The sequence below is a fragment of the Fringilla coelebs genome (assembly GCF_963513975.1).
Source record: "Fringilla coelebs genome assembly, chromosome: 5".
Taxonomy (NCBI): Eukaryota; Metazoa; Chordata; class Aves; order Passeriformes; family Fringillidae; genus Fringilla; species Fringilla coelebs.
In genome coordinates this window covers 64019131-64045761 of record NC_140033.1, presented here as the reverse complement: position 1 = coordinate 64045761, position 26631 = coordinate 64019131, and the positions used below count along the sequence as shown (strand labels likewise).

At 37.1% G+C, this 26631-nt stretch overlaps 1 protein-coding gene across 4 annotated transcripts in view; it reads left to right on the top strand.

Annotated features, from left to right (window-relative positions):
* Window positions 1-26631, top strand: part of CCDC91 (coiled-coil domain containing 91) — a 114393-nt gene that overhangs the window by 43531 nt on the left and 44231 nt on the right. For all 4 annotated transcript variants that reach the window (XM_084206022.1, XM_084206021.1, XM_084206023.1 and 1 more), the window contains exons 7-8: window positions 7791-7868; window positions 17512-17619. In XM_084206022.1, the coding sequence (XP_084062148.1) occupies window positions 7791-7868; window positions 17512-17619 (186 nt within the window). The remainder of the gene's footprint in view (window positions 1-7790; window positions 7869-17511; window positions 17620-26631) is intronic.

Sequence of the window (26631 nt, the reverse complement as noted above, 5' to 3'; positions counted from 1 at the left end):
GTGAATTTGACATCTGTTTGTACGTGGGGGTTTAGTCACCTCGGAGGTGGGAGGTGGTGAAAGAAATAACCCAAAACAGGCTCTCATGCTTCAACCAGCACAACAAGTGACTGGATTCTGGGGACCCATGCCAAACATACACACACAAATGCACGGTGTCTGGGCAGCAAGCAGAACCTGAGCCTCACCAGCTCAGCAAAAAGGAATGGGAGAGAAGAGGTGTCGTTTGCAAAAACGAGCAGCTTCAGCCCACAGAGCTCAGGAGTGATGAGAGAGTTGGCTGTCACTGTGAGAGAGTTCTGCATCCACTCACAGGCTGGGGGAAGCTGCTGGTTGTTGGAAAGAGACAGGAAGGATGATGGATGGATGGATGGATGGATGGATGGATGGATGGATGGATGGATCCAGGCACACCAGCCTCTTGGTCTTTTGGAATATCAAGGTGTAGGTGCTCTTGGCAGCCATTTCCAGGCACAGGGTGATTTGCAAACAGCCAACATGGATTTACCAAAAGACAAATTATGCTTGACCAAGGTGATTGCCCTCTGTGATGAAACTCCTAGATTTTGGATGAGAGGATTGAGGTCTACACTGACTCAGTCTGGAGAAGAGAAGGCTTAGAGGAAACCCAATAGCAGGCTCTCGATACCTACAAAATTGTCAGAAAAATGGAGCCAGGCACGTTCTGCAGAGGTGTGTAGCAGGAAATTGTGATAGATTGAAGCATGGGAAGTTGCAACTTGTTATAAGGAAAAAAGTGTTTTGTGATGAAGATAAGTGTTAGGATGTCTTAGCCAGTGGTGTTGTGAAATCCCCATCTTCAGAGTTTTTCAAGATCGCACTGGACAAGGATCTGAACAATCTGGTTTGAATTCAGTGTTGATCTTGCTTTCAGCAGGAGGTTAAGCTCGATGACCTCCAGAGGTTCCTTCCAACCTGAATGATTGTGTGATTTTGTGATTTAATACTTTGGTCACAAACTGAGAAAAATAAATAGCCTACTCCCAGTCACTAAAGTTATAATTCTAGTCCAGGGGATATTCCCCAGGCTGAATTATTTGGAATATTTTACTCCAATCTGGCCTACCTCATTGCCAATTAAGGGCAGGGTCAGGAATGCCTGAACCAAAAATCTGATTAATGCAGTATTTGAAATGGTAAACTAGTCAAAGTATCAGTTACTGTAAACTTAAATAATTGTTCTATGGAATATAACGTTTTTGGTGGTTTTCAGTGTATCTGCCATGTAAGAATAGGAGCTTGTACTATGAAACCTATCCATGTTCAGTGTGAGGTTTTACAGGAAGCAAAATAGAGTCGTTCAGCTGCATTACAAGTTCCCTAAGATACAATGGAAGTGTAATGGACTTCTTATAAAATCTGTGTATCTGTGATTTGGATACCATTTTCTAGACTGTGGGAGATGCTTCCTTCCAGCTGGAATATTTCTGAGGTTAGGCAAACATCCCTTTCTTGCAGGACTCATAGCAGTATCTTAAAATAAGTGAGTGGTAGTTAGTTTTTCTTTTTTCTTTATGTACTTCTTTGTTTTCTCTGGTAAAGGTGTAACTTCTATCTCTTTGGATTTTTTTTCCCCCCTTCATGCTTATACTGTTAATGACTTTTTCAGGAAGTAAAACAAATAACCAACAAGTTAATCTTGAAGTTTTCAGCTTGATAGTTCTCTGATGGAAGAAAATTTCGGGAGTTCAGTTGCAGATGATGTTTGTGTTCTGGTTTGTACAATATGGTCTAACTGATGAGCATCTGATTTTATTTCATATCCCTCTTTTCTCTGAAACAGGGTCAGGAGAAGCTTTTCATGCAGATCTTCAGCTAAAAAAGAATTTAAAAGGCTGTATTGTCATCTTCAGTGCCTGTATTTCTTGCTTTATCCCACACTCTTTGATTTGATGCCCAATTTCCCAAGCTGATGGTTATTTTATCTTCGATCTAAATTCTTGTCAATTTTCTTTTGAAACAAATACAGCAAGTTGATGCAAAGATAGATACTTGTGTCTCTGGTTTTCTGGAGAATTCTCTGAGTTTTGTTCAACTTGTACATCATCATTGTCTTCTGGAAACCAACAAACAATATGTTTGTAGCCCGGAATGAGCATGGTAACAATTTGTGTTGAGGCTGCTTTGCTTGTTCTTTGATGGGAAAATAACTGGTGATTGGCTTTCATATAGTATGTCTGCTTTGGAATGCTTTTAGTGCTCCAAAATGTCTTTACAAATCAGAAAAAGAGTTAAGATTGAAAGAAGAGATAAGTGCATCACTATTGTTTGCTCCCAGGGTTTTAATTAAAAGACAGACAAAGGAAATGCATACTGAAATGTATTCCACATACTGTAACTGAAAAGGAGATTCAAATGTAAAGATGTAACTTATCTTTCTGCTGATTTTCTGCTAGGTGTGATTGTTTATGTTATAATGAAACTTATTTTCTATGCTTCAAAAACAAGGAAGAAAACAATTAGGTTTTTTATTGCATTGGAAAAATTTCAAAGATATGGTAGTCTTACAGCTCGACATAAAATTATTAGAGTATTTACATATAATGATTCTATGAGTTCTTCTTTTATATCTTCTGGAAGTAAATCTTGGAGAGTTTTTATTAATGCTTAAGTGAAATTTATTCCAGTCAAGTAGCTTTTGAAGCTACTTGACTGAGTGTCAAGTTTCTTTGTAGTCGTCTTGGGTTTTTAAACATCCATGAAAAGACTGAAGGTATCCTCTAGGAATGTGCTGTGAACATCATTATGTGTTACAAATAGTACAGCTCTTTGAAAATTCAATATACATTCTTTCAATTAGTTATATTTTTAAAGCATGTGTTAGTTACTTCTTAAAGGTTAACAGAGCTGTAGATGGAACTGTTACCAATTTTTGGTGCATAACTGTTACCAATTTTTGGTGCAACTTAAAATTTTTTTGATATAAATTGTGGGTTTGATTACTATTAGTTTTGACATTTGACATTTCATATGTTTGAAACTGGTAATAAAAGATTGTATCCAGAATGAATATTGGAAAACAACATTTGTACTGTAGTGAGCTGTATGCAGTGGGTCCTTTGGAGGGGCTCACCTGTGATAAATATGCAGCACTCCATTCTTGTTTGCTTTGTAAGATCTTTTTTAGTGCTTTCTGTGGAAAAGTTTTGAGAAAAACCTCAGAATTCATACCTAGTGTATTAGGACTTGGTGAAAACAGAGTCAGCTAAATTGGCAAAGACCTTGGAGATAGTCAAGTCCAGCCTAACCACCTTATCAATTAAACTGAGTGCCACATGCAGTCTTCCTTCAAACACCCACAGGGACAGAGATTCCACCACCTCCCTGGGCAGCCCATTCCAGAGCCTGACTCTGCTCTATCATCCCTTCAGGTATTTATGTACATTGATAAGGTCCCCCTGAGCCTTCTCCAGACTTAACAGTCTGAACTCTCTCAGTCTCTCTTCATGTGAAGGAGGATCCAGGCCCATCATCATCTTTGTGTCCCTTTGCTGGTCTCTCTACTGTGTGCCCATATGGTTTTTTTTTTAGTGGGGAGCCCAGAGCTGGACAGAGGAATGGCCCTAACAGTGCTGAGTGTTGGGGTGGGATCACCTCTTGTGACCTGGGGGCATTGTTTAGCCTAGTGCAGTCCAGGATTGATGGCCTGATGTTCAGCTTCTTTTTGGATGTGGCAGTTCAGCCAGATTTCAGTCCACCTCTCTTGCAGCTTCTCCTGACCACACTTATTTTTCATGAGGATTTTAGGGAAGTGTCGAAAGCCAGCAGAAACTGAAATACCCATGAGTTATGGATACTTTTTCCAGCACAAATCCAAAGCATAGCCTCCTATTTGAAAAACTCCCCTCTGTCACAGGAAAAACTGGCACAGTTACCTTCCCAGGTCCTGAGTTGGGACTGTCTAGCCTGTAGCTCCTTGTGGTTTTTTGTCATTTCTTGAAGACAGGGATGACATTTACTACCTCCAGTTTTCAGACACTTCTCCAGTCATTGTGATCAGCCCACAGGTATTGAGTGTAGCCTCACAATTACATTTTCTAGCTCCCTCAGCACTTGGGGGGTCATCCTAGACTTAATTAGGTCCTGCTTGCTGAAATATTTCCTATCATGATCCTCTTCCCTTAAGCTGCCCTTTTTCCAGACCCTTGCAATGTGTCAGTCTCCTGTCTATAGAAAGAAGGAAAACTCTCCTAGTGTAGTTTTTTCATACATATCTGTATGTGTCATGAAGTGTACTACAGTAAAGAATTACATAAATACTGATATATTTTTAAATACATGCACAATGTAAAGTTGTGTTGGGTGTTACAACTGGCTTCAGTATCAGTAGCCATTGATAACAGCTGGCAGCCCTTTCCAAATTAATATTTTGTTCTTTACAGACAATGGTGGAATTTAATTTGATCTGAAGACTGATGCTTTTGAGATAAGAGGCATAAAAATATCCTAATGAAGCTCAGACTTCCTTTTCTGCTTACTGTGTTGTTTAATGGAAATGCTCTCTTCTTGTCAGCTTCCCTGGCACTGTTCTCCTGTTCACTCCTCCTTCCTTGCTTCCTCTTGCTATCCTGTCCCACCACTTAGATTATGTGGGGGAAGTAGGAAAATATCCAGGACAAAAGTTGCCCTGGCACATTTGTAGCTTCCTCCCAAAGAACTATCTGTGTAATATTTTAAAAACCTCCAGGCAGCCAGAGAGGGCTTCCTGAGCCAAGCGTAGGTGCTATTTACCATATCACACAGTTTTGGTAGTAAAATGTGCTTTCATACTAACAACACTTTAGCATTAGCACTTCTTTTTATTGTTTAATGTCCTCTTCAGTGGAGGGTCTCTGTATGCACATCCTGTAGGGAAGAAGAAAGAGCAGATATAAACTGTAATTGTTCGTCACAAAATATTAATGTCTTAAATGTGACAGGGTAGAGATCCTTGTTATACCCCTCAAATACTCAGAGTGTGGTGTGGGAACTATAATTATGTTTCAGTGTGGGGCGTGTGCAGGCTCTTCCATACTATTTCCTTTGCATAGTTTTTCACATTTAATCAGTCATAATATTCCCAGCAGGCTGCTCTGTTCACACTCACTCAACTCTGGCTCAACTCATTTCTAACTCAGCAGGAAATGTCCTCACCACCACCATGTTAGGCAGTTGCTTGTGAAAGTTTATTTGCTACCTCACTTCATTTTTCACCTCAGAGTCTTCCATTGTTATGCTTCAGATACAAATTATGTTTACTTGTATGAAATAAATCAGTGTCTCCTTGCTTCCTGTGGTGAGCTTCAGGTTGTGTATAATGTGGGGGTTTTGGTTATCTTGGGGTATCTGAAATCTTTCTCTCCTCCATGAATTTTTTTCCTTATCTTTAGGTTCTTAGCTGTATCTTTCACTAGGATGTTGATGATAGGACCAAAGTGAAAATACTTGCTTTGCTAGAGACCTGGAGATGCTCCCGTGTCTTAGTTTTTAGAGCTCACATTCTTATTTCACATGAACAGAAATAGTGACCAATCTCTATTTTATACACAATAGCACACTCTAGTGTGTATGTTAATTAGCCATTGTGGACTGATTCTCATCATGTTTACCTCAATTTCTCCTTTGCATTTTGCATTCAGTATTTTTTCACTGTACTTGGGTGAATTGAAGGAAATATTTATATCTTCAAATAAGAACGTACCTGATTCTTAACAGAATCATTATGATGCTAAATGTTATTTGTATTTTTTTTAAATGGTGGTCTTAAGAGTTGATTTTATGGAGACAAAAATCTCAGTGCACTGGACTCCACTATGAGGACTTTAAATGATGTAATTGCGTAAAGCAAAGCTGCATAAGATGGACTTGAAATTTATCTTCCACTTCAGTTCCCTGCAGGGAGCTCCAGTTTGCCTCCTTGTGTGAGAACAGAAATGAAGAGGGAAGAGAGTGCCTTACTGTCTGAGATACTGGCTCAGACTGGCAGCCCCCTCTGAGGGTACCACAGCCTGACAGAAGACAGGAGCCAGCAGCAGCTCAGGTTCCTGCCCTGAGCATTCCCTCCAGGAGCAGGAGGAGGTGTACAGGTGTCACAGGGATGCCTTGGTGTCGGCACTTCTACTTGTGTTACCAGCTCACCTTTAGGACATGGCCTTGAACGAGCCACTGGTTCTGAAAACTTGAGGAATTGATTGTAAAGGGACAAATGGCATGTTTTGCTCTGTGTTTTTCCTGGTATTGTGAGTGAGAGGCACTGTGCTTTCTACCAGAATGGGATGTCTTACTTCCTCAGTCCAAACAATTGGGGCTTTTTAACCTGTATACTATCAGAGTTTGAACGATTTGTGTTGGCAGTGATACATTATTGCATCACAGTAGGATTGAAATGAAGTAGCCACAGGTTGTGTGTTGTTGGCTGATGTAGTTTTTAATGTGCACAGCAAAATATTTCCATCTTTGATTCTTCTTCTGCTTAGCAGTTGTTCTTGCTGGGCTTCACAAAAATCCACAGTTTTATTAAAGAAAGTCCAAATGTCTCATTAGATTTGGGTCAGAGGTAGATTGTGCAGCTATAGTTTCCTAGTTTTTACTAAGAATGGCTCTTTCAGGAGAAAGGAATTGAGTGACAGAGCAGAAATCTTTAGTTAAATACAGTTACAGTCTGATTAATTAATTTTTAAAGGTCTTACATGCTTTGTTAGACACTAGGTTTTTCTTATTCCAAACACACAGGTCTTAGGAAACATAGAGTTGTATTAATTAATTTCAACTTTAATATGACCCAAAAAGCAAAAAAAAAAAATAAATTATTTTTTATATTATGTATTTATATATGTGAGATGTGTATGGTTTTGTCCTATGATCACTGCAAAGTAAGATTTGGGATTAATGTGTTTCTGCTTTCTGCCCCAAGAAAATCCAATTATTTAAATCTTGAATGACTTAAAGCAACTGCATCCTGCTATATGAGCTGATACAAGAACAGACCCTGAAGCAAAGAACAAGGAGGGAGGGAATGTTTTTCATCTTCTTACTAATTGGTGATTGGAAAAAGTGGTGCTGCTCCTTGATAAGGGGGAAATGCTGGTGAAAATCCAATGAGGTGTTCACATTGCAGCCTTAGCAAACTATTAGGTAAAGGAAAAAATGCTAGAATGTTTCTGTCCAGGTTCCTTTCACATAACTGTGCAGAAAATAAAATGTGAACAATTCAGCTTCTTTTGAAAAATCTATTCAGGTTTTCTTTTGCAAGAAGATTTTCCCTGGAATCTTAAGAATAAAACAAATTATAAAAGAGGAGCCACATAATAAGTAGTAGAAAATGTGCATTTCTGAGGAAACTCAATCTGATACTACTTTATCTTAACATTTTTATTGGTAGAGGCAGTAAATAACATTTACTAAGAAGGTGATTTGGGAGTCCTGCCATTCACAGGTATACCAAAAACAAAAAAAATTTCTGAAAAAAAGTATAGAAGAACCATTTAGAACCATCTGGGGTCTATAAAGTAAAATTTAGAAATAAAAATAAGTTTAATAAGAAATAAAAATAAGTTTAATAAGTTTAATTCAGTACCTACTTGAATTTAGCATACATATATATATATGCATATATATTCACATACATTTTATATATATATAAAATATCTAAAGGATCCAGCTGTGTGCATTTCTTCATGAAAGATACCAAAACAGGAAAATAATTGGTATTTATTTGTTTATTTATTTATTTATTCTCCTGATTTAAAATTATTATGTCATGTGCCTAATGTTTTCTGTATTTTGTACAGGAAAAGCATAAGCAGGAATTAGAAGACATGAGAAAAGCTGGACATGAAGCCTTAACTATTATTGTTGAAGAATTCAAGGTAAATGAGTTGCCAAGCTAACACAATTTCCAAATGGTGTTGTTGTAGTAGTGAACAGGACGACTGCCTGCAGTGCACAATTATTAGTATTTCTTGTGCTGATTGCTCAACCTCTCTCACTGTCTTTTCTGTTGCTTTCAATTTAGATTGTTTGGTCTGAAATTTTGCATGACATGTTTTCCCAGTCTGCACTTTGGAAAACTGCAGATAGAGTTGGTTAGCCATTTTCAGTAAGGAAACTTAAAACCAGAACAAACCCAAAATTCTCAGTCAGTTGTGGTAAACTTTGGGTTGGATTGTTTATCACAAATCCACATTTTGGACCTCTTCAGTCTCCAGAGCTGCACTTGCAGGAAAGCAGCATCATGGAGCAGTTCAGCAGGTTTTTATCCCCACAGCACTAAGGGAGGGAGTTATGGATGAAATAAAGCTGAATCTGTAGTTCTTCATTCATGCTGTTTTAGTTCCTGTCAGCTTGAGAAATGGAAGAGCTAGACGTTACCATGGAGCATAAATCTGTGTCTTTTGTTTTGTTATGGAAACTATTGGGTAGGAAACTCACAAAGGACAAAAACTGAATCAAGTTAGGAGGAGAAGGTAAAGCTAAGAATTCTAATTAGACTCAAAACTCATAATAGGAAATGGAAATTAAGGCTGGTTTTGAAAATGAAAAGGGAAAATTAAGACCTGGTAGGCAACTGTGAACTAGGAATGTAGTTAGTGGAGGGTAATTTCAGATTTTAACTGTTTGGTAGCAGTAATTTGTAACCAAAGAATGATCTGGCATGGAGGGCAGGAAGATATAGTGGTGGGCTTGGCAGTGCTGGGTTAGAGGTTGGACTCATGGATTTTAGCAATGATTTCCAATATTAATGATTTTATGATAATAAGAAAGCCTTTTAATAATATTGCTAGTAACTGTTGGTAGTGTTCTAACTAATATTGAAATTGGCTCTCTGTAGAAATATGTCTGTCTCCATCAATATACTAATTTCATTCTGAACCTCTCCAGGAAAATATTTCAAAAGTTTCCATTCCTGAGAACACTTAAACATGGCCATTGGTGGTGTCCCACTTCTCCATGCCTCCCTCATTTCACTTCTGGGGGAGAATTTTGCTCCTCTTCCCTTAACTCTTTGAGGACCCCTTTGCCTGAGAAGTTCTCAAAAGGGAATTTTATTTGGAGTGTGCAGCTTTGGATGTGCCACTGAACATCTTCAGTGGCAGCATTTTTAGTTTCTGTTTTGTTCTAGATATGTGTAAAATGTCTGTTCCTGTGTGGACTTACGCTTGAAAAAGCTTTTGGTAATTGCTGCACTTACATTTCCTTCTTAGCTCTGAAAATATAAGCAAATTGTGAAATCCAACAATTTTATGGTATTGAATGAAAGTTTTGAATGTTTTTGACGTGTAATTTTTCACCATTTTAATGGATTTGTGTGAACTAAAGGAGAGCTCTGCATGGGTTATATTGGTCCTTTAAAGGAATAATTTCTTCCTGTGTAGTTGGGTAAAGGGATACATTTATGTGCCATAAGAATTTTTGAAAGCTGTTTTACCAGTCAGCAGCAGCTGGGTAGATCTGACATGCCTTCTGGAAAATAAGATTTATGTTTATCATTTTCCGTGATTTGGCACAAAAGATTAGGGAGTTAATTGAACCCTGTGTTTCTAAACCATGTTTATATTTAGTGTATTATTTCTCATAGAATGTTTATATTCAAGTTACATAAAGTCACTTTTTAATACCATGGAACCATGACATGAATATACCTCATAGAAGCCTTCCCGTTGCCTCGTGTGGTTAGTTGAACACTCTGATGAGAAATAATATCAGATCTGCTAAGCTCTGAGTAAATTACTGCAATCAGTCCTGTCTGCAAACATGAGGTTACTTATTCATCAGGGTTTTTAAAAAAACCCAAGCATTTTTTGGTTAGTTGTTTAATACCTTTCTTGTATTCCTTTGCCATGTACTTTAAATGAAAGAGTAACACTATATCATCAGTGGAGACAAAATCAGTTCTGTAGTTTTGTTTGAGAAAATTATCTTATGGATTCTTTTAAAATGTTATTTCATTGTTAATATTTCAATATGAAAAAGGGCTAAGATTTATTTTTTCTTAAGTAAGCATTTCAAATGTGGTTTTGTAACTATAAAAGTAGTGTCTTGCATTCTTGGGGCTTTTTAACTGCTCAGATCCTTAGCAGTTTATTCTATTTTTCAGATATGGTGGCAATTAGATAACCAAACAAGGGTTCCTAATGTAGCATTTGTTTAGGAATGTAGAGTAAATATGATTAGTCCCTTTAGTAAAAGACAGAATCGTGAGATTCATTAACTCTTTTAATTTGCTCATGATTCGCCAGAGTTAATATTGTGCTGAAATATGTCTTCTTTGGAATTTAGACTGTGTTACTCTAATACATATGGTTTATATGCAGAAGTAACTTCCATTTTCAGTAGGTTTCTTGTAAATAATACCTAATTAATCCCCGAGTTACCTTGGGTGTGGAAATTCACCTAAACAACTCTATGGGTCATTTAAAAAGGCACGAGAAGGAAAACCTTGTTTGTGATGAAAACAGGCCCATTTTGCATTCCTGGGGATTTAATAAAGTGAACTGAAGAGGGTTATTCCAATCAGAGGATTGCTCAGGCCCTAATTAGGTTGTGTAGCAGTCAGGAGTGTTGGAATTCTGACTAATCCTCTCTGAAACCAGTCAGTTACAATCCTGTGGTGCTGCTCCAAGCAGAGCCACAGCACAACTTACAATGCCCAACGTGGGTTGTTTAAGGATAGCTTGTGAAAGTATGAGCAGTTCATCCTCAGCCCCAGGAAACAACCCCCAGAATGCCTCCAACCCCAAATCCTGCAACTTGGTTATTGAAACCTTGAGTGGAACAACAGTGGAAGAACGTTGACTGACTTGTCTTTTCTGTATTCCTGGCATAGGTATGTGTTATTGTTGGTGGATTTGTGGATGTGCCTTCCTTTTGGTTTACAAAGGAAAAGAGAGTTGCCATTTTGTAACTTCTGTGTCCAAGGCTGCCAAGCTGGTCACCAGAAAGCCAGAGTTTTCTTTCATTCAGTCCTTAAGTCCACTCCTTCCAGATGTACAGCTGCAGACCTCTGTTGTTGTTGATGTTTCTTCCTGTACTTCCAAATGGCTTGCACTTCCTTCTAGTCCCTTTCCTGCATTTTGGGCACTTATTTGTTGTGAAAGGGACAGTATTTCTCCACATGCATCTTTCACTAATGTGGTATCCTTGGGCACACCAGGTACTCAAGTTTGAGGACAAACCCCCTCAATTCCTGCTCCTGACTGGTCCTTAATATGGCAGCAGTGCTGAAAATGCAGCTTACACAAGAAGTCAAATATTGAATGACCTATTTTCAAGGACCTGGATATTACAAAGCCCTTAGAATTAAATTCAGTTATCTTTGGAATGTTCACTTGTTGAATGTGTTTGGGAATCCATTAATAGAGACCATTAGATGCTTTGTATCACAAACCCTCAAAAGCCTTGGCCATTGTTAAGCATCTCACATTCTAATCTTCCTTACAACAAATAAACCATCCACAACACAGTCACGAAATTTGTATTAAAAACCACAGGAAAACAAATTAAAAATTAACTCAGTGTTCTGGGTAGGCCAAGTTTCCCCTTCTCATGTTTACCTAATTTTATTTAATTTCTGTCTTTCATGTCATTGTTATTTTAAACTTTTATCCCTGGTAATTAACCACGGTAAAGAAAAGTAAATGTAGATCTTGGAAGTTTTGCTTGTGGGATCACATCACATCTTAAGATATTTACCACAAGCAACATAAGAATTTCTCCTGTGCTTGTTTAGTCAAGCTTTTGTTCTGAAATTGTCACAGTTCTGTAAATAGATGAGTTAATAGTTTTAATCTGTTTTATTTCTCATCCTGTGAACTATCCTCTAATGTAAGCTTTAAAGAATATGAGGTTACAGGCAGGTGTATTTATTTGATGGGTTTTATTTCCTTTGATTATTTTATGCAATTAATAGTGTTCTAAAAGACAACCTGCATGAATCAGAAGTGTGTTCCCTTTATAGAAATGAACTTCAAGGTGCAAAGTTCTTCCCAGCCCTTGCTGCAGTAAGAGTTTTGTCCACCAGTTTTCAGTGTAAGGTGGTGGTTTTTTTTCAGATTTTCAGAAAGTAAGAGCAGACAGATTTTAAAAGCATGGAATATGTGGGGGCCATAAGATTTTCTTTCAAAAATATTTGTGCCAATAATACACCTCTGAACTGAAAGGTTACCCTCTAATAAACGAAGGAAATTTTAAAGGATTTCATTACAAAAGAAGTTAATCTAGAATCAGGATATCTTTTTTTAGACATAGTTAATCCCTAGTGAGGGAAAGCTCTGAAATGTGGCCAGTTCTCAGCTCTTTTAAACATCAGCTTAGCTTATTAAGTTTCCAAGTTGACATCCTGGCTCAGAAAGGCCTGACACACGAATAAAAGGACAAATCCAAAATTGTTGCAAGGGCTTGTGTTTCACTTCCAACTTCTGTGCTTTTTTATGTGCAAGTCGCACTAGAATTCAAGTGAGCCTAGAACATAAAACAACATTGTTTTTTCTCATGGAGAGCTGGTGGCTGGAAAAGGAGAGATTCCTTGGCATTTTACATTATAAGAGTACTTCTGTATAACAGTGATGCTACCATGGAAGTCTCTCTACAGAATTCTAATAAAAGCCAGGTGCAATCAAGTCTCATGATTTCAGAGATCTGAATATCAAAAATATTTTATCATTGATTAAATGACCTTTTGAAAGCAATTATGAAAATTGCAAGGAATCTCTTCCACTCCTTCTAGTAAGGATGAATTTTGTATGTGCTTCTGACTATCAAATAATAAAGAGAGTGTTAAATATTATAAAAATTGGAAGGTTAATGGAAGATTAGGAGTGAGTTTGCAGTTTGTTTCTGGCAGGAGTCTGTGAGAACATTGTTTTGTGGGAAATAAATCCTTTGCCCTTGCATACCAGTAAAACTGAGCTATCTAGATAAACCCAGCATGGTATTCAAACTGTAAGTTGTTGATCCTTACTGGTATGGATCAACAGTTTCAACCACAAGCAGTTGAATAAGCTTGTGGATATTCAACAAATATCCACAAATATTTGACATACAAAAAATTCAATTTTTTTATATCACTGCAAAAACTACATTACTTCTTTTTTTTTTTTTTTTTTAATTTAACCTCCCTTATTCCACAGCATCTAAATGGACATGTTTCATTTTGATTAAAAAGACAGACTCACCAGGAAATAGCCCAGTCATGAAAATCTGCCCAAATCAGTATTTTGGGCCGAAGTAGATAAGTTGAATTCTTTTGAAAAAGACATTTTCAGAAATCTTCTAAATAGTTTTATTTGTATCCTCTTTGTCTTAGCTAATTAAAAACAAATTAGAATTAAAACCCATCTAGTCGTATACTGCATTTTTTTGAGTTAATGCATCTTTTCCATGGGTCAAGAAAGAATTTGCATTGTGTCCTCTGCTCTATCATTCAGCAATTGCTTAATTGCATTTCACCCTTAAATTAAGTAGCAGTAAGTTATTAAATGGTGGAGACAGGATGCTGAATTAGATGAATCATTGTCTAATGCTATAAAGCATGAAAATTCCAAAGTACTATTGCTGTATTTAATGCAGTTCGCATGTTTGAAGCAGTGTGGTAACTTCCCATTAGGAACTTTTTTTTTAAAGATGACTTGTTTTGGTCATCCTGACTCAGCAATTTTGAGGTAAAGAAGTGGTTTGATGTCCTGCCTTCCATTTAGCTACTTAAACAAGCCAGTGATGCTTGAGCAGGATATTCTTTTGGGTGGACTATGGCTTTTGATACAGTGCTTTCAAGAAACATTCTAAAACATAACCCAGCAATGTGTACCCCATGATTTGTATTTCATACTGATGTTACATATGAGTAGGTTTGACATTTTCACACAATGCTGTGTGTCTGGGAAGCCTGTGTTTTGCATGTGTCAGAATTGCTTTTAATTTTATTTTCTTCAGAAGAGATAGGAGAGGATAATGACCTCTGCTTTGTTTTTCCTGTTGCCTTTATTCTTTCTAGCTTTTTCCTATAATAAAAAGAAGGAGTTGAAAGAAAGGGGTTTGGTAATTTGTTACTTTTAGGGAATTTGGGAAGAATTGGGATAATGGTTTTATTTTGGCTATTTAATTCAAGAGGGTTTCTCATAAATTCTAGCTTCTGGCCTTACAATAAATTCTGTCTGGGCAAGTAGCTGTGGTTTCTATTGCCAGTAGAATGAACACATTATTCACCAGGGCTGTGCAAGTATTAAAAATTGTATTAAAAATAGGCAGGGGTGTCCGCTTTTGGCAAAACTGTAGTTGCTGCACTTTTGCCTTTTTAAGTATGAGGAGAAACTTTAGCCACAATCTGGTACTCAGTACATAACACATTGTAGAAATACAGGATGAAGTGTTGTGATCATTTGTGATTTTAAGCTTTTCTTCTCCTATTGGGCACAGTGCAGTTTTTCAGTCCCTGGTGTGTGTGCAGGAATGCCATTCTCCAGGATTCCCACCACACAGGTAGTGTGCTGTCAGTTCCAGGACTAAATACTCTGACCAGTGCTGAGACATCAAATAGATGTGTATTCCCTTAAGAACCTCCCAGGGTGATCATGGATCTTATTATGATATTTGAATTTACTTTCAGCTCAAGGTCTTCTAAAATTGTTTCAATGTATGAAACTTAAAGCTAAGGTTAGTTCTTTATCTGAGCTCAAACAAGGGGTTCAGACTAATTTACTTAGTTTCCCTAATTTAATTTAAGAATGTTATTTTCAGTCATTTAGATGTGTGAAGATTTTTATGATGGTTTGAGGAAATAATGTTTTTTCTGTGATTTTGATAATGCTTCGTGTATCAAACTAAAATGAAGACTCTATAGAGAACTTAAGGGGTTTCACTCTATTTGTTATGTCAGAAGCCACCATTGACTTTTGATTATTGAAGGAAAACAGCATCAATTCTCTGCCAGTTTTTTGGGGTTAGTAAAGAGATCAGCAAGTGGGGAAGAAGCCAAGGTTGGATGGGGCTCTGGGCCACCTGGTCTGGTGGAAGGTGTCTCTGCCTGTAGCAAGGAGATGGAGCTACATCATCTTTAAAATCCCTTCCAACCCTTAAAATCCTATGACCCTGTGATTCTGTGATGATCCTTCCCAACCAGTGTCAAGGAAATTCATTTCACAATATATAGAAGGAAAAATTAATTAACAAGAGCACTCATATTGAAGTCCTACCCTTGACTTCATGTCAGGTGCCATAGGCTACATCCTGCTGTAACTTTGCTTGAAATGATTCCATTAAAAGGAGAGTGTTTCAAGAATGCCAGCTTGGTGTTGGGTCACTGGCCGTAGATTTATGGAATGTCAGCCCAGCAGCATAATTAATAACTCCTCCTGAATTAATTAAGGGTGTTTCAGCAGTGATAAGAGTATTTGCCCAATTAATCAAAAGACTTTTAGTGTCGCTGTCATTGTCACTCTAAGATTAGAGATGCTGATCATCAAGTAGCCAAATGTGTGTTTCAGTTTAGCAAATGAGCTAATTGGTAATTTTTTTTTAATTTAAATTATTAAATTTGAGTAGTTTATTATCTTGAAATTTGCCAGAGATTTGGATGGGTATCACATCTGTGCTGTATTTCCCATTGAGAAACCTGTAGTACTGTGCTACGTAAGGAGATTTTTCTCTCTTTCTCATCAGTTGGCCAACTAGTGGAACAGTCAGATACAGCATCAACCCTGTGGTACTATTTAAACTGTATTAAGAGTGAGTACAACATAAAAGGAAGGCTTTTGTTTATAAATGTGGAATTTTATTCATTTTCCAAAGAAAAATAGTAATAATAGGTTAATTTAAAAAATTTAACAGCCTCTACATGCCATCCAATGAATAATATTTATTTCATTGAACACTGAAAGCTCTTTATACCATTTAATAGGATTTTAGCAGTTGCCAGTGAAGTCTGCACAGCAAAGTGCATAAGGTGACCCAACCCTTGGCATGAGCAAGAAACTGTCTGAGAAATGCCATGGCAGCCTAATGACCCTTCTGGTGCTGTGTTCCCTAAGAACAGATTTTGTTTTCTTTTGTACTGGTTGCATGAAGCATTCCTTGCTACAATAATTTAGGCCAAAGAAAGAACCCAAACCCCAAGGTCCAGGCTTAATTTTTGCCAGTGTTATGTGGCTGTTCTAATTTAGGCAGAGTATAAAGATTCATGTACAGAGGCTACACTTCTCTGAGAGTTCAGTATTTCTGAGTGCTCAAATTTCTATGAATGAAAGAATTTAATTTCGTAAGAAAGAAATTGGCTTTTTTGAAAGTAAACTTTCAAAACTTTCAAGAACTGCTAAGATGGTGCAGCATTACTGAAGAACAGTGATTTTGGCATAAGAGGATAGTTAGTGAAAAATTTGGAAAGGTAATTGAAAAATTGTCAGAAGATTTTATCTTTTTTATACATTCTTGGGCTTTTTTTTTTTGAAGTATTCAAAATTTTATTTGATGTGTGTGTTATGTTCCATGAAGTAAATGTATCTCTAAAATAAAAACTGTTTGAAAGATGGGGATTTTTTTTTCTTTGTCTGCATTTGGGCCAAAGGTCTGTTTTCTGTAAAAGTCATGTCTGTTTTAACTTACCCAGTCATTTTGACTACTTCAGTATATTGATTACTAGTTAAGAATAGTTTGGTACACTGTGTATAAATAACCCAATGAATATTTGAAAAGTGGCAAAAAGACTTTATACTATCAGGGAAAAAGGCTTAAATCACATGATTCAGGTAAATGTTTAGCTACCATCATTGTTTAGGGAAGCCTGAGCGTAATTCTCCAAATGATAATTTGTTTCTTCATGTATCTTCGAGTTTTTTGTTTCTGTTTCTGCATTCAGATGCTGGAGGTTTTGCAGGGCTCAGCCAAGCGTGTGTGAGTTCAGGCATGTGCACAAACACATGCTCACACACTCACAGCTCCTGCTCCCATCAGCTGTTTGTTACTGCCTTGGTACTTTGACTTTCCACACTTCGACTTCCACTGCTTCACATTCAAGTGTGAACATCCTGGGGGGCATTCTTTCATGTTTTATGTTACTCAGAATTTCCATCTGCTTTTACTTGACTTGTGGTTGTGAAGATCATGCTTGGCCCATGGGATCTTACACAGTGCCGAGAGGATGTGGAGTTTTGTCAGCCAGGGAAATATGTCTGGCTTTTTCTTTTTTTTTTTTTTTTTCTTCTCTTCAGCAGCTTTCATATGCTCCTCTTCTTGTGTGGTCCCACTAAACTGAGTATATTTAACAGAAATACTCTCCCTCTCTATCTTCTGTGCGCTGCTGTCTTTTAGGCAGACTGTATAAGAAATCTGAGATACAAAAAATGTTAGTCATGACTGAAAACAAGGTAGTGTTACATAGAAAGGTACTTTAATCATTGCACATTCCAAATTTATAACAGCATTCCACATTCTGGTTTTAGATGAGTCTTAGTGGATCTGCAGTTACCAATGAACATCCCAGTTATATCTTTGTTGAGTATTTTGTGCCTTTTTTTTTTGCAGGCACTGCTACAATCTACAGTTCAGCAGCAAGAAGCAGCTATTGAAAAGCAGTATATATTAACCATTGAAAAGCATTCTCACAAATGTCAAGAGCTCCTTGATGCTCAGGTATGGATGTGCACGTGCAAGAATTTACATTATTTTCTTTTAGTGTCAATTCTTTCCTGTTTGAAAAAAATATTAACGCGTAAAAATATAAACACCCCAAAGAAAATGATCCATCTCTCACCTTGTCTCCTCAGAATGCCACTAAACATAAGTATTTAAAAATGCTATATAAATAGAAACTCTTCATCTGTTGGGATCAAAAATGTTCTATAACACTGGAGCCTGCTTGGAACAGATTCAAGGAGAGTGTAGCACTGAGAAAAAGTCTCAGAGCAACTTAATACTTCTTAACAGCTGCCATTTTCTGTGGTCTTGGAAAAACCATTGAATTATTTTTCATTTATGTAGAGTAATGGAGGATTTGATTGTGTGGGATTTCTATGAATTTTTGGTCCAAATTTTGAGATGGTTTTTTGATGGTAGATGAAAACATGTGTTGTCCACACCTATTTTTATTTCATAGAAATCTTACCTAAAAATAAGAAGCTATGAGGAGTTATATAATATCCAGAAATATATACATACATTAGTGCCTAAAATTGGCTCATTTAGCATGACTGGAGTCAAAGCACACTGCACAGCAAGTATTTGAGGTCAGAGCAATTAGAGATGAGTCTCTCAACAGTGTCAACCTGGTTTGTTATCAATAAGATCACTGAAGTGCAGCACTTGAATCAAACTATTCATGACCATGTGGAAGTTTAAAAACCAAGAAGTTAATTTGTTTGTAGCCCCCTGGAGTAATTTATATTACAACTAAGTTACCTTTTAAGTACTGTTAGCAACAATTCTGCAAAAAAATACCAAGGATAATTTTTTCAAATTTCCTTGGAGTATCTTAGTCCTGAATACTTACAAAAGTCCCCTTGAAGGACTCCACTATTTCCAGAAGTGTTTTATGACCATTTGACTGTGCTAACCATATCAATTAACATCTAGTGCAAATGTGTGTTAAAAACAAAAGCATCTGTGTAAACAGTAAGAAGGAAAGATGTCATAATGTGGTGAAATTGATTGTATCATGGGTGAGGTTATTGCACAGAATTGCAATTATTTAATGCTTGCTATAAAGCTCTGTCTAAGAGCAAGTAAAAATGATTTCTTTTAAAAAAATGTTTTGTGTTTTTGAAATGAACACATCGTTTGCTAACTTGATATCACTTTCTAAATGTTAAAAAGGAACGAGCCTCATGAAATACAGAAATTTCACAGGAAGATGTTTTGAGATTGTTCTTACAGACTGAGCAATAACTTGCACCTGTGATCAGTCAGATTTGCATCAAAACCCCAAAAATGGGGCAGAAGTGTGGAAACATGCTGAAGAGGTTCAGATTTACTTGGGGAGAACCCAACAAAGTAAAAAACTGTTCTTGGTCATAGGACAGGGAGTGGTTATGACAAAACACATTGCTCAGTTCACATCATATCTGCATTTAACACCCCTTTGGATCCCAGAAAAAGTGTAAATTTTGTTCACTAACTTCCAAGACATTTCTCATTCAATACAATTGAGGTTTTTCACCTCTCATTGTAATGTAACACTGGGATTTTGAAGCCTAATCAAATAGACAAGTGTGGGTGCTTGTGGTTGAGCTATCAGGTTTAATTAAATGTGATTTATACTGGCAGATTTTATTCACTCATAAAACTTTGTTGAAAGAGCTGAGAAATAGGAGGTATATTTTTTTTTTCTTTTTGAACACATCTATTCTTAAATGTATATTTTCCTGCTTATTTTCACACTTATTTTTCTTCAAATGAATTTGTTATGTGCTAACATAACAAAAGTTGAGTTTGATAAAATTACTGCTGATATTTATACACAGATTTCATTGTTGTTTTATGTTAGGGGATTCTTCATTCATAGCCACCTTTACATGGTGATCTGTGAGTGTTTGTATCACTGTAAAGAACTTCTTTGCTGCAGCAGTAATCCCACAGTGCAGGTATTCACTCAACATAAAAAACGCTTCCTTTTTTTGTTCTCTTCTAATATTCGTGCCTTACAAGCAGTATTTTGCCTTCAAAGTTTTAAGCCTGTGTGAAACTGTCAAACCACATAGTTTTTTGGGCTCATTTGCCATTCCTTTTAAATTTTCTGCTGTTTTATTTCTAGTTCCACACAAACAAGAGTATCTCATGATAATGCCTTTGTCATGCCTTCGACTTACTCTCGTTTCCCCCCTAAATTCCTGTGCCCCTCTCTCACAAAAGTCTCTTTGAGATAGAAGAAAGGCTGTTTTTCTCTGTTTGTCTTTAACCTTTTGTTAGAGTTTATTGAAGTTTCTGATTTTGAGGCTTACTTATATCAGGTGGAGGTGCAGGTTAAAATCCTGCCCAGAGAGGAACTATCCTGCTGATAATGTTCAATGTACGAGGTTGTGTTTGCCAGGATGGGGAAAGAAGTGAATGACCTCATTGCATGGTCCTATCCCAATTTTCCAGCTGGAAAAATACCTGCAGTTGTTATTTGATCATTATGTGCCAGGCTTGTCAGCAAACTGGCTCTCTGTAGGTGGCATCCTGGGTGGTGATCACTGGAATGGTTCCTTCCCAGGTGCCGGCCTCTAGAGCTGCTGGTTTTCCCAAGGAATTCACCTTCACATAATTCATCCCCATATCCAGAGTGGTGTGGGGAGCAGGGGAGGGGGGATTCTGCCCCTCTCTGCTCTGTAGAGCTGCCCCCAGCCCTGGGATCCCAGCAGGAAGGACAGGGAGCTGCTGGAGCCAGGCCAGAGCAGGGACACCCAGGGGATCAGAGGGATGGAGCAGCTCTGCTGGGAGGAAAGGCTGAGGGAATTGGGATTGTTCAGCCTGGAGAAGAGAATCTTTGGGGTGACCCAACTGTGGCCTTGCAGTGCCTGAAGGGAGCCCACAGGAAAGATGGGGAGAGACTCTTGACACTACTGGGATGTTGTACAGGACCAGGGGGAATGGCTTCACACTGACAGAGAGCAGGTTTAGGGTGGATATCAGGAAGAAATGTTTCCCTGTGAGGGTGCTGAGTCCCTGGCACAGGGTGCCCAGAGCAGCTGTGGCTGCCCCATCCCTGGCAGTGCCCAGGGCCAGGCTGGATGGGGCTGGGAGCAGCCTGGGATAGTGGAAGGTGTCCCTGCCAGTGGCATGGAGCCCAGTGACATCCAAGGTCCCTTCCAGCCCAGGCCATTCTGTGATTCCATCATGCCAACATTTCACAAAGCAAATCAGGCACATTCTTGGGGCACATTCAAGGACACCAGTGTCATGGTGTCCTCCATCAATGAACAGGGCAAAGAGAATTCTTTTTATCTGTGCCAGAAATCAGTCATGTCATATACTGAATATTTAGGAAAGCTGTGCTTGTCAGTTTTACTTTTCTAGAGTTTGATGATATCAGAAAATGCCAGTAGAAAACATATCAGTTCTTTACAAGTTGGAAAATCACAAATTTCATCCTCAGCTTTTTCTGAGACACAAACCTTTGATGCCTTCTGAAAATGAACATCAGCTGTGATCTTGTGGTTTTACTCATGTGCTGTGTAAAAATACACGGTGAAAAACATAATCAACAAATTTCTGAATAGTTTTTTTTTTTAATACTCAGAAATTTTTCATACTATTCAATCAAAGCAGATGGTGTTAAAATGTGTCTATAGCAAGGTACATTTTTTTATTCTTCTTAAAACAGTCAATGATCTGTGTATCAAATTTAATCTTAAATACCCACAGCAGTTATTTTTCATTATGTTTTTTTGTGTCTGAAACATCTCACATTTGTAAATGCAGCAGCATTTAAGACAACTAGAATTACTCCCATGTCTTTAATGCTTTTTCCACTCCACCATGATGTTGGCTGTCATTTGTATGATAAATAGAAGTTCAAAATCTCTGCATGAAATCTTTTGTCTCTTTGAGACTCACTCAGAGAAGTACTGGTTTATCTTCAATATGAAAACAATTGCTGAAGGGTCAGTCAGAATAAAAATTCCACTGGCTGGAGCTCTTCTTTTAAAGTTTATGATGCTTTTAGGAACAGCCTGTGGACCATCAGGAGGCTGGTGTGACAATAGTCATGAACTGCTGGAAGGTGATAGGTATCTTATTTTGTTTAGTATTTGGATGATTCATTTTGGTGTGTTTTGCATAACTTTTTGTGAAAAGTACCAGTATGTCTCCCAACAACTCCTAGAATGGAGAATGTAGGAATTACTATTCTTTTACAGCAATTGTTTGTATGCCAGGGAAAATGTTTACTTCCATTGGAAACTTAGTTTCACAGGAGATATAATTTTCTTTCATTCCACATAATTGCTTTTATAACTACTCAAAATGTGCCTCATGTTTCCCTAATAATGCTTATTTTATGAACTTTGATTATGTTTTTCTTCTCTTGAAAGAGGCTCTGTGTTTTTTCCATCTGATGGTAGTAATAGTGAATTTTTTTTAATGCCTGATCTTGAAGGGGCCGTATGCAAACTAGATTCTGAGAGTCTTGTAAATATATTTGCATTTTTAGGAGACATTGGCCAAATTTTTGCAGTGAGAGTAGTAATGCTAAAGACTTACAGACTGAAAATACTAACACTGCGGTGGGCATAACCTTTCTAGTTCAATAATTCCAACTATGATAGGTTTGGAAATTATTTAGAGTATTTGCCATGTCCCCTTCTTTGAGCATTTCCTCTCGATTCCCAGAAATCTTGTCATTTGCTGCCATAGAAATATTTGTTTATTCATTCCCTTCAAAACCAAGTACTTCCAATCAGTCCTTCCTGTTACATTTTCATGTAATTCACCTTCACATAATTCATCTAGTTGTGTGTTTTCAGGTTTGCTGCTCTTTTGCCAAGAGTGAAGTTACACTTTCTCAGAACTTAAAGGAGCAAAAAACAAGGATGGATTAAAATCCTGTGGCAAATTTGAGAAATGTATTCCTGAATTCCTGATGCCTCCTTGATTTCCATGTATATAGGGAGAATCAAAATGAAAAGGGCAAGAATAATATTTTCCTGTGCTGGGATGACTTTTTGTTTGTTTGCTTGCTTGCTTGTTTTTTCCAAATTCTGAAATTTTTTCAGGATTTATCCTGCTTGAGCAGGGAAGTGGGACCAGATGACCCACTGTGATCCCTTCCAGCTTGACCAATTCTGAGATTCTGTCCTGAAAAAACCTGGTAACAGGCAGAACTGTTTAGTAGCTTTTTTTTAAACATCAACCCTTACCAGAGTTTACTAACCCAATTTCAGTACACCCACTCTCACATGCTAGCTGGAAGTTGATTTTGCAGTCCCTGTGCACTGTTAATTCAGCCAGGACACTTTTAGAGTCCCCACCAAAAATCTTATCTGAAAATTACATTTGCTTCCTTGAATTTATCAAGTGGCACTTGAAAGTAGCTCTTTAGGGTGATTTTTTTTTCTTTCTCTCCTTGGCTTATATAACTTGTTACCTTCAAGCATTCATTATTTGTTAGGAATTTGCACCCTCAATTCTTGTGTATACTCTGAACAGCTAAGCAATACAGAATGATTTTTCTCCTCAGTTATTTTTCTGTCAGCTGTAGTTGAAAAAAAAAATGGGGTTTGTTCTTTTTTGCTGTCTTTCATTATTGAATATTTTGCTGTTTACATTGGTCATGTTTTTGGAGTTCATTTCCTTTATTTCTTCCTGATAAATTGAGCAATTTGTGGAGAACTCATTTGGGAAATGAATTAGATCACAAAATAGAAGAAGTCATTGATACTTTTTCATTATTGTCACATTTTTATGAAGTTGCTTATCTCTGTATCCCCAGGAGCTTGAAGTGTGTTGAGTTTTTAATGATCTCTATTACTATGTATGCTTTCCAAGAAAAGTATTTTCATTATTAGATGTCTTTATATATCTTCCTACGTTATTTATAAAAACAATGAAGTACTTGTGCAGCAAAATGTTTCAAACCCAATTTCATCCTCTGAGGTGGCTCAAATGATACAGTTTGTGCACTCACTGTATGCTGCTGAGTGGAACCCTGAGTAGAAGCCTATCTTAGTTATTTTATTACCTCTATTACACTTTTCCTTTATATTTACATTGTTTTAGCTTTTCTCACGTAATAACATTTTGCTGCTTCCTGAGCTGTCTCTTGGAAAAGCTCTGCTGCTTTGTTAGACACTGGGACCTCAAACTGGCAAAAAGATACAGTTCAACCATGCAGTAATAAGTTATAATTTGAGGAAGTGGAAATATGTACCAGATGTTGGAATTCTCCAGACAGATTTTCCACCTTGCACTGCCAAACACTTGAGATGCCACAGATAGTGAGGACAGTGTAAGAAACCAGTTACAATTACCAGTCCTTGTCATTTGACTTAGGCAGAGCTTAGCAGTGCTGAAGAAAAGGTGCAGTATAAAAGAAAATGTTGTTAAATGTAGACAGCCTTGTTTAAAGGAGCAGAAAACCATTACTAGTGTTTTAATCCTTTTTCCTCAGGATAACATTTTGAATAGGGTGTAGAAATGGGAATATTTTGATAACATTACAAAATCATGATGTGTTTTCATTACATCACCTTCCTCTCACACAGATAATAATGTTTCCCATGACCTGTGTTATTTCTTCCTACTGTTAGATCCCTTCATGAGAGACAGAAATAAAAGCAGAACTTAGTGAGTTAAGGTTTCTTTTAAAATAGGTGAACGGATTTGAAGTGTTGAATTCTTAAAAAGCCTCACCCAGTGTTTTATTTTCCATGCTGGTGAAAGAGGTGCTGAAACATTTACTAAATATTCCTGAAGATAATTTTCCCCAAGTCTTGAAGGAGGAGGATGGTTCTATGTCCATATATTATGAAGGTACAAAAAAGCCCCAGTATTGCAGATGACATTCTTTTGTTTTTCTCTATTAAACAATTAACTGCAATGCAGTCTCATTAGATTAAAAAATTCAGTAGATACTTGTTAAAAGGAAAACTGGACTTTCCCTGAGGGTGAATTAGACATATGAATGTCTCAATATACTGGTGTTGGTAATGATGGCATTCAAAGAAGTTTCAAAAAGTGTCATTTCTTCAGTGTATGACAGTTGTTTCCTCAGATGAAAGATCTGTGGAAGAAGGAAACAGGAATAACTGTATTGATGAACCAATTAATGCAAGGACTCTTTTTCCTGTTAAGTTTTAGGATAGTCATATTGACTTTGGTTGTTCTGTGATGTTCTTTGCTGCTTTAGTTTTGGATTATTATCTAACTGACTACCTTTCCATAAGCTATGAATAGCAGCTGACAAAATTAATTAATCCCTACCGAGTTTGGTGATCCTTGCATGATGACTTAGTCAATATTGAGAAGGAACCAGTCTGCAGAAACATAATTTGGATGTCTGTTACTATAGCAAAAAAAGTACATTTTTATTTATGGATGAAATCCTGAATAGATTTCATTTTAAATGAAACAGTACAGGACTCAGAAAGAAACTATTTTTTTAAAAAAGCATTCCAGTTCATGCAAGAAACCCAATTATTTTTTTTTTTACTTCAAATTTGGAGCTTAGGAATAATAGGAATATGCAAGGAATTATAACTGCATATCTAACTAAGTTAGAATTAGTTATTGATAGCTTTAATGCATCTTTTTAGCTGTAAAGGAGCTCATCTCATGCATTATTTCATTCACCCCATAAATTAGTGAAATATCTTCTATGTAATCCTTCAAATTATGCTCATCTGAAAGAAAAATTTCACGATTCTTCAGAAATACATTTAATATATAAAAATAACAAAAAAGACTGACTAGTTGCTATTGTGATTAAATCTGTTTACAATGTCTTCTCTGACTCACATTCCAGGAAAAAAAAGAAATATTTTTTTGATTTCTTTTTTACAGGAATCAAGAAAAACCACAGGACCTCTGTATTTATAGTTGAATCTACATCAAACGATTTTCATTTGGAACCATTGCCTAGAGAAGTTCTTGCAGGGAGGAAAACATTATAACCTATTTTTGAATGCCTTTTGTTTTAAGCTGATTTTCACAAGACTCTTCTTGACCCTCTCATGCTACTTTCCAGAGGGTAGGGTAGAAGTACAAGTATTTCTCTCCACTGTGGAATACCAAGTCTTAGAAAAGTTTGGGGTTTTCTTCTATTTTTTTTGGAAATCTCTTTCCTATGTTTTACTGGGCCATCATGTCATGAGACAATTTGCTCTTCAGAATTTTTGCAACTCAGAATTTTGCACTCTTAACCCTATACTCCCTATCTAAGGAATAAAAGAAGGTAAATTATAGCTTTGTTGGAAAGAAGTGAGTGCTGGGCTATGGAAACCAGATAAAGTGATGGATTGAAGAGCTGTAGTATTTGTTGTACCTAAGCTAAAGGTTCTTTAGATCTCTCTGCCTTATCAATAACACACACAGTGTGAATGTGCAGCCTAGGAAACTTACACTGGGGGAAAACTGGGTGAAAAGTTCCCTGGTGCTCCAAAGTGCAGCTTTCACTGCCATTTATTTTTGTCCCTCACCATATTTCCAGTTCTGTAGCCATCACTTTTTATCAGTTTCCATCTTTGCTCTTCATTCCAGAAAGTCAGTAAGGTATTTTTGTTTATTAACAGTTGAATAATTGGATTCAAAGTTCCAACATATTTAGATTGGTTTTTTACCTTTTTTCTGCTTCTTAGGTTGCTGGTTATTAAAAGAAACCATCACCTCAACTTCTGTTTAAAAACTTCATGGACCTTTGCAGGGGTTAATTGCTTTTTTCCAAATTTAAGGCTTCCTTTGTAAATCACCATCCTAACTTCCACAGGAAACCTGGAAGACACTTGGTTACTTTTCACAGGACTATTAGGTCTGATGAACTCATTATCCTACTTACAGGAGACAGATCACTCTGCCTTGGAAGCTTTTATTAGGTTTACTGTTTGAAACATGGGCACTGTGCTCTTGACAGGTACAATTACCAGGAGCAAGTGGCCTCTCCATTCTTGGGAATTAGAGTTCAGGGTGTATATAGCTCAGAGTGGTACCTGAAGTCTCAAAACTCTTCCTTTATTC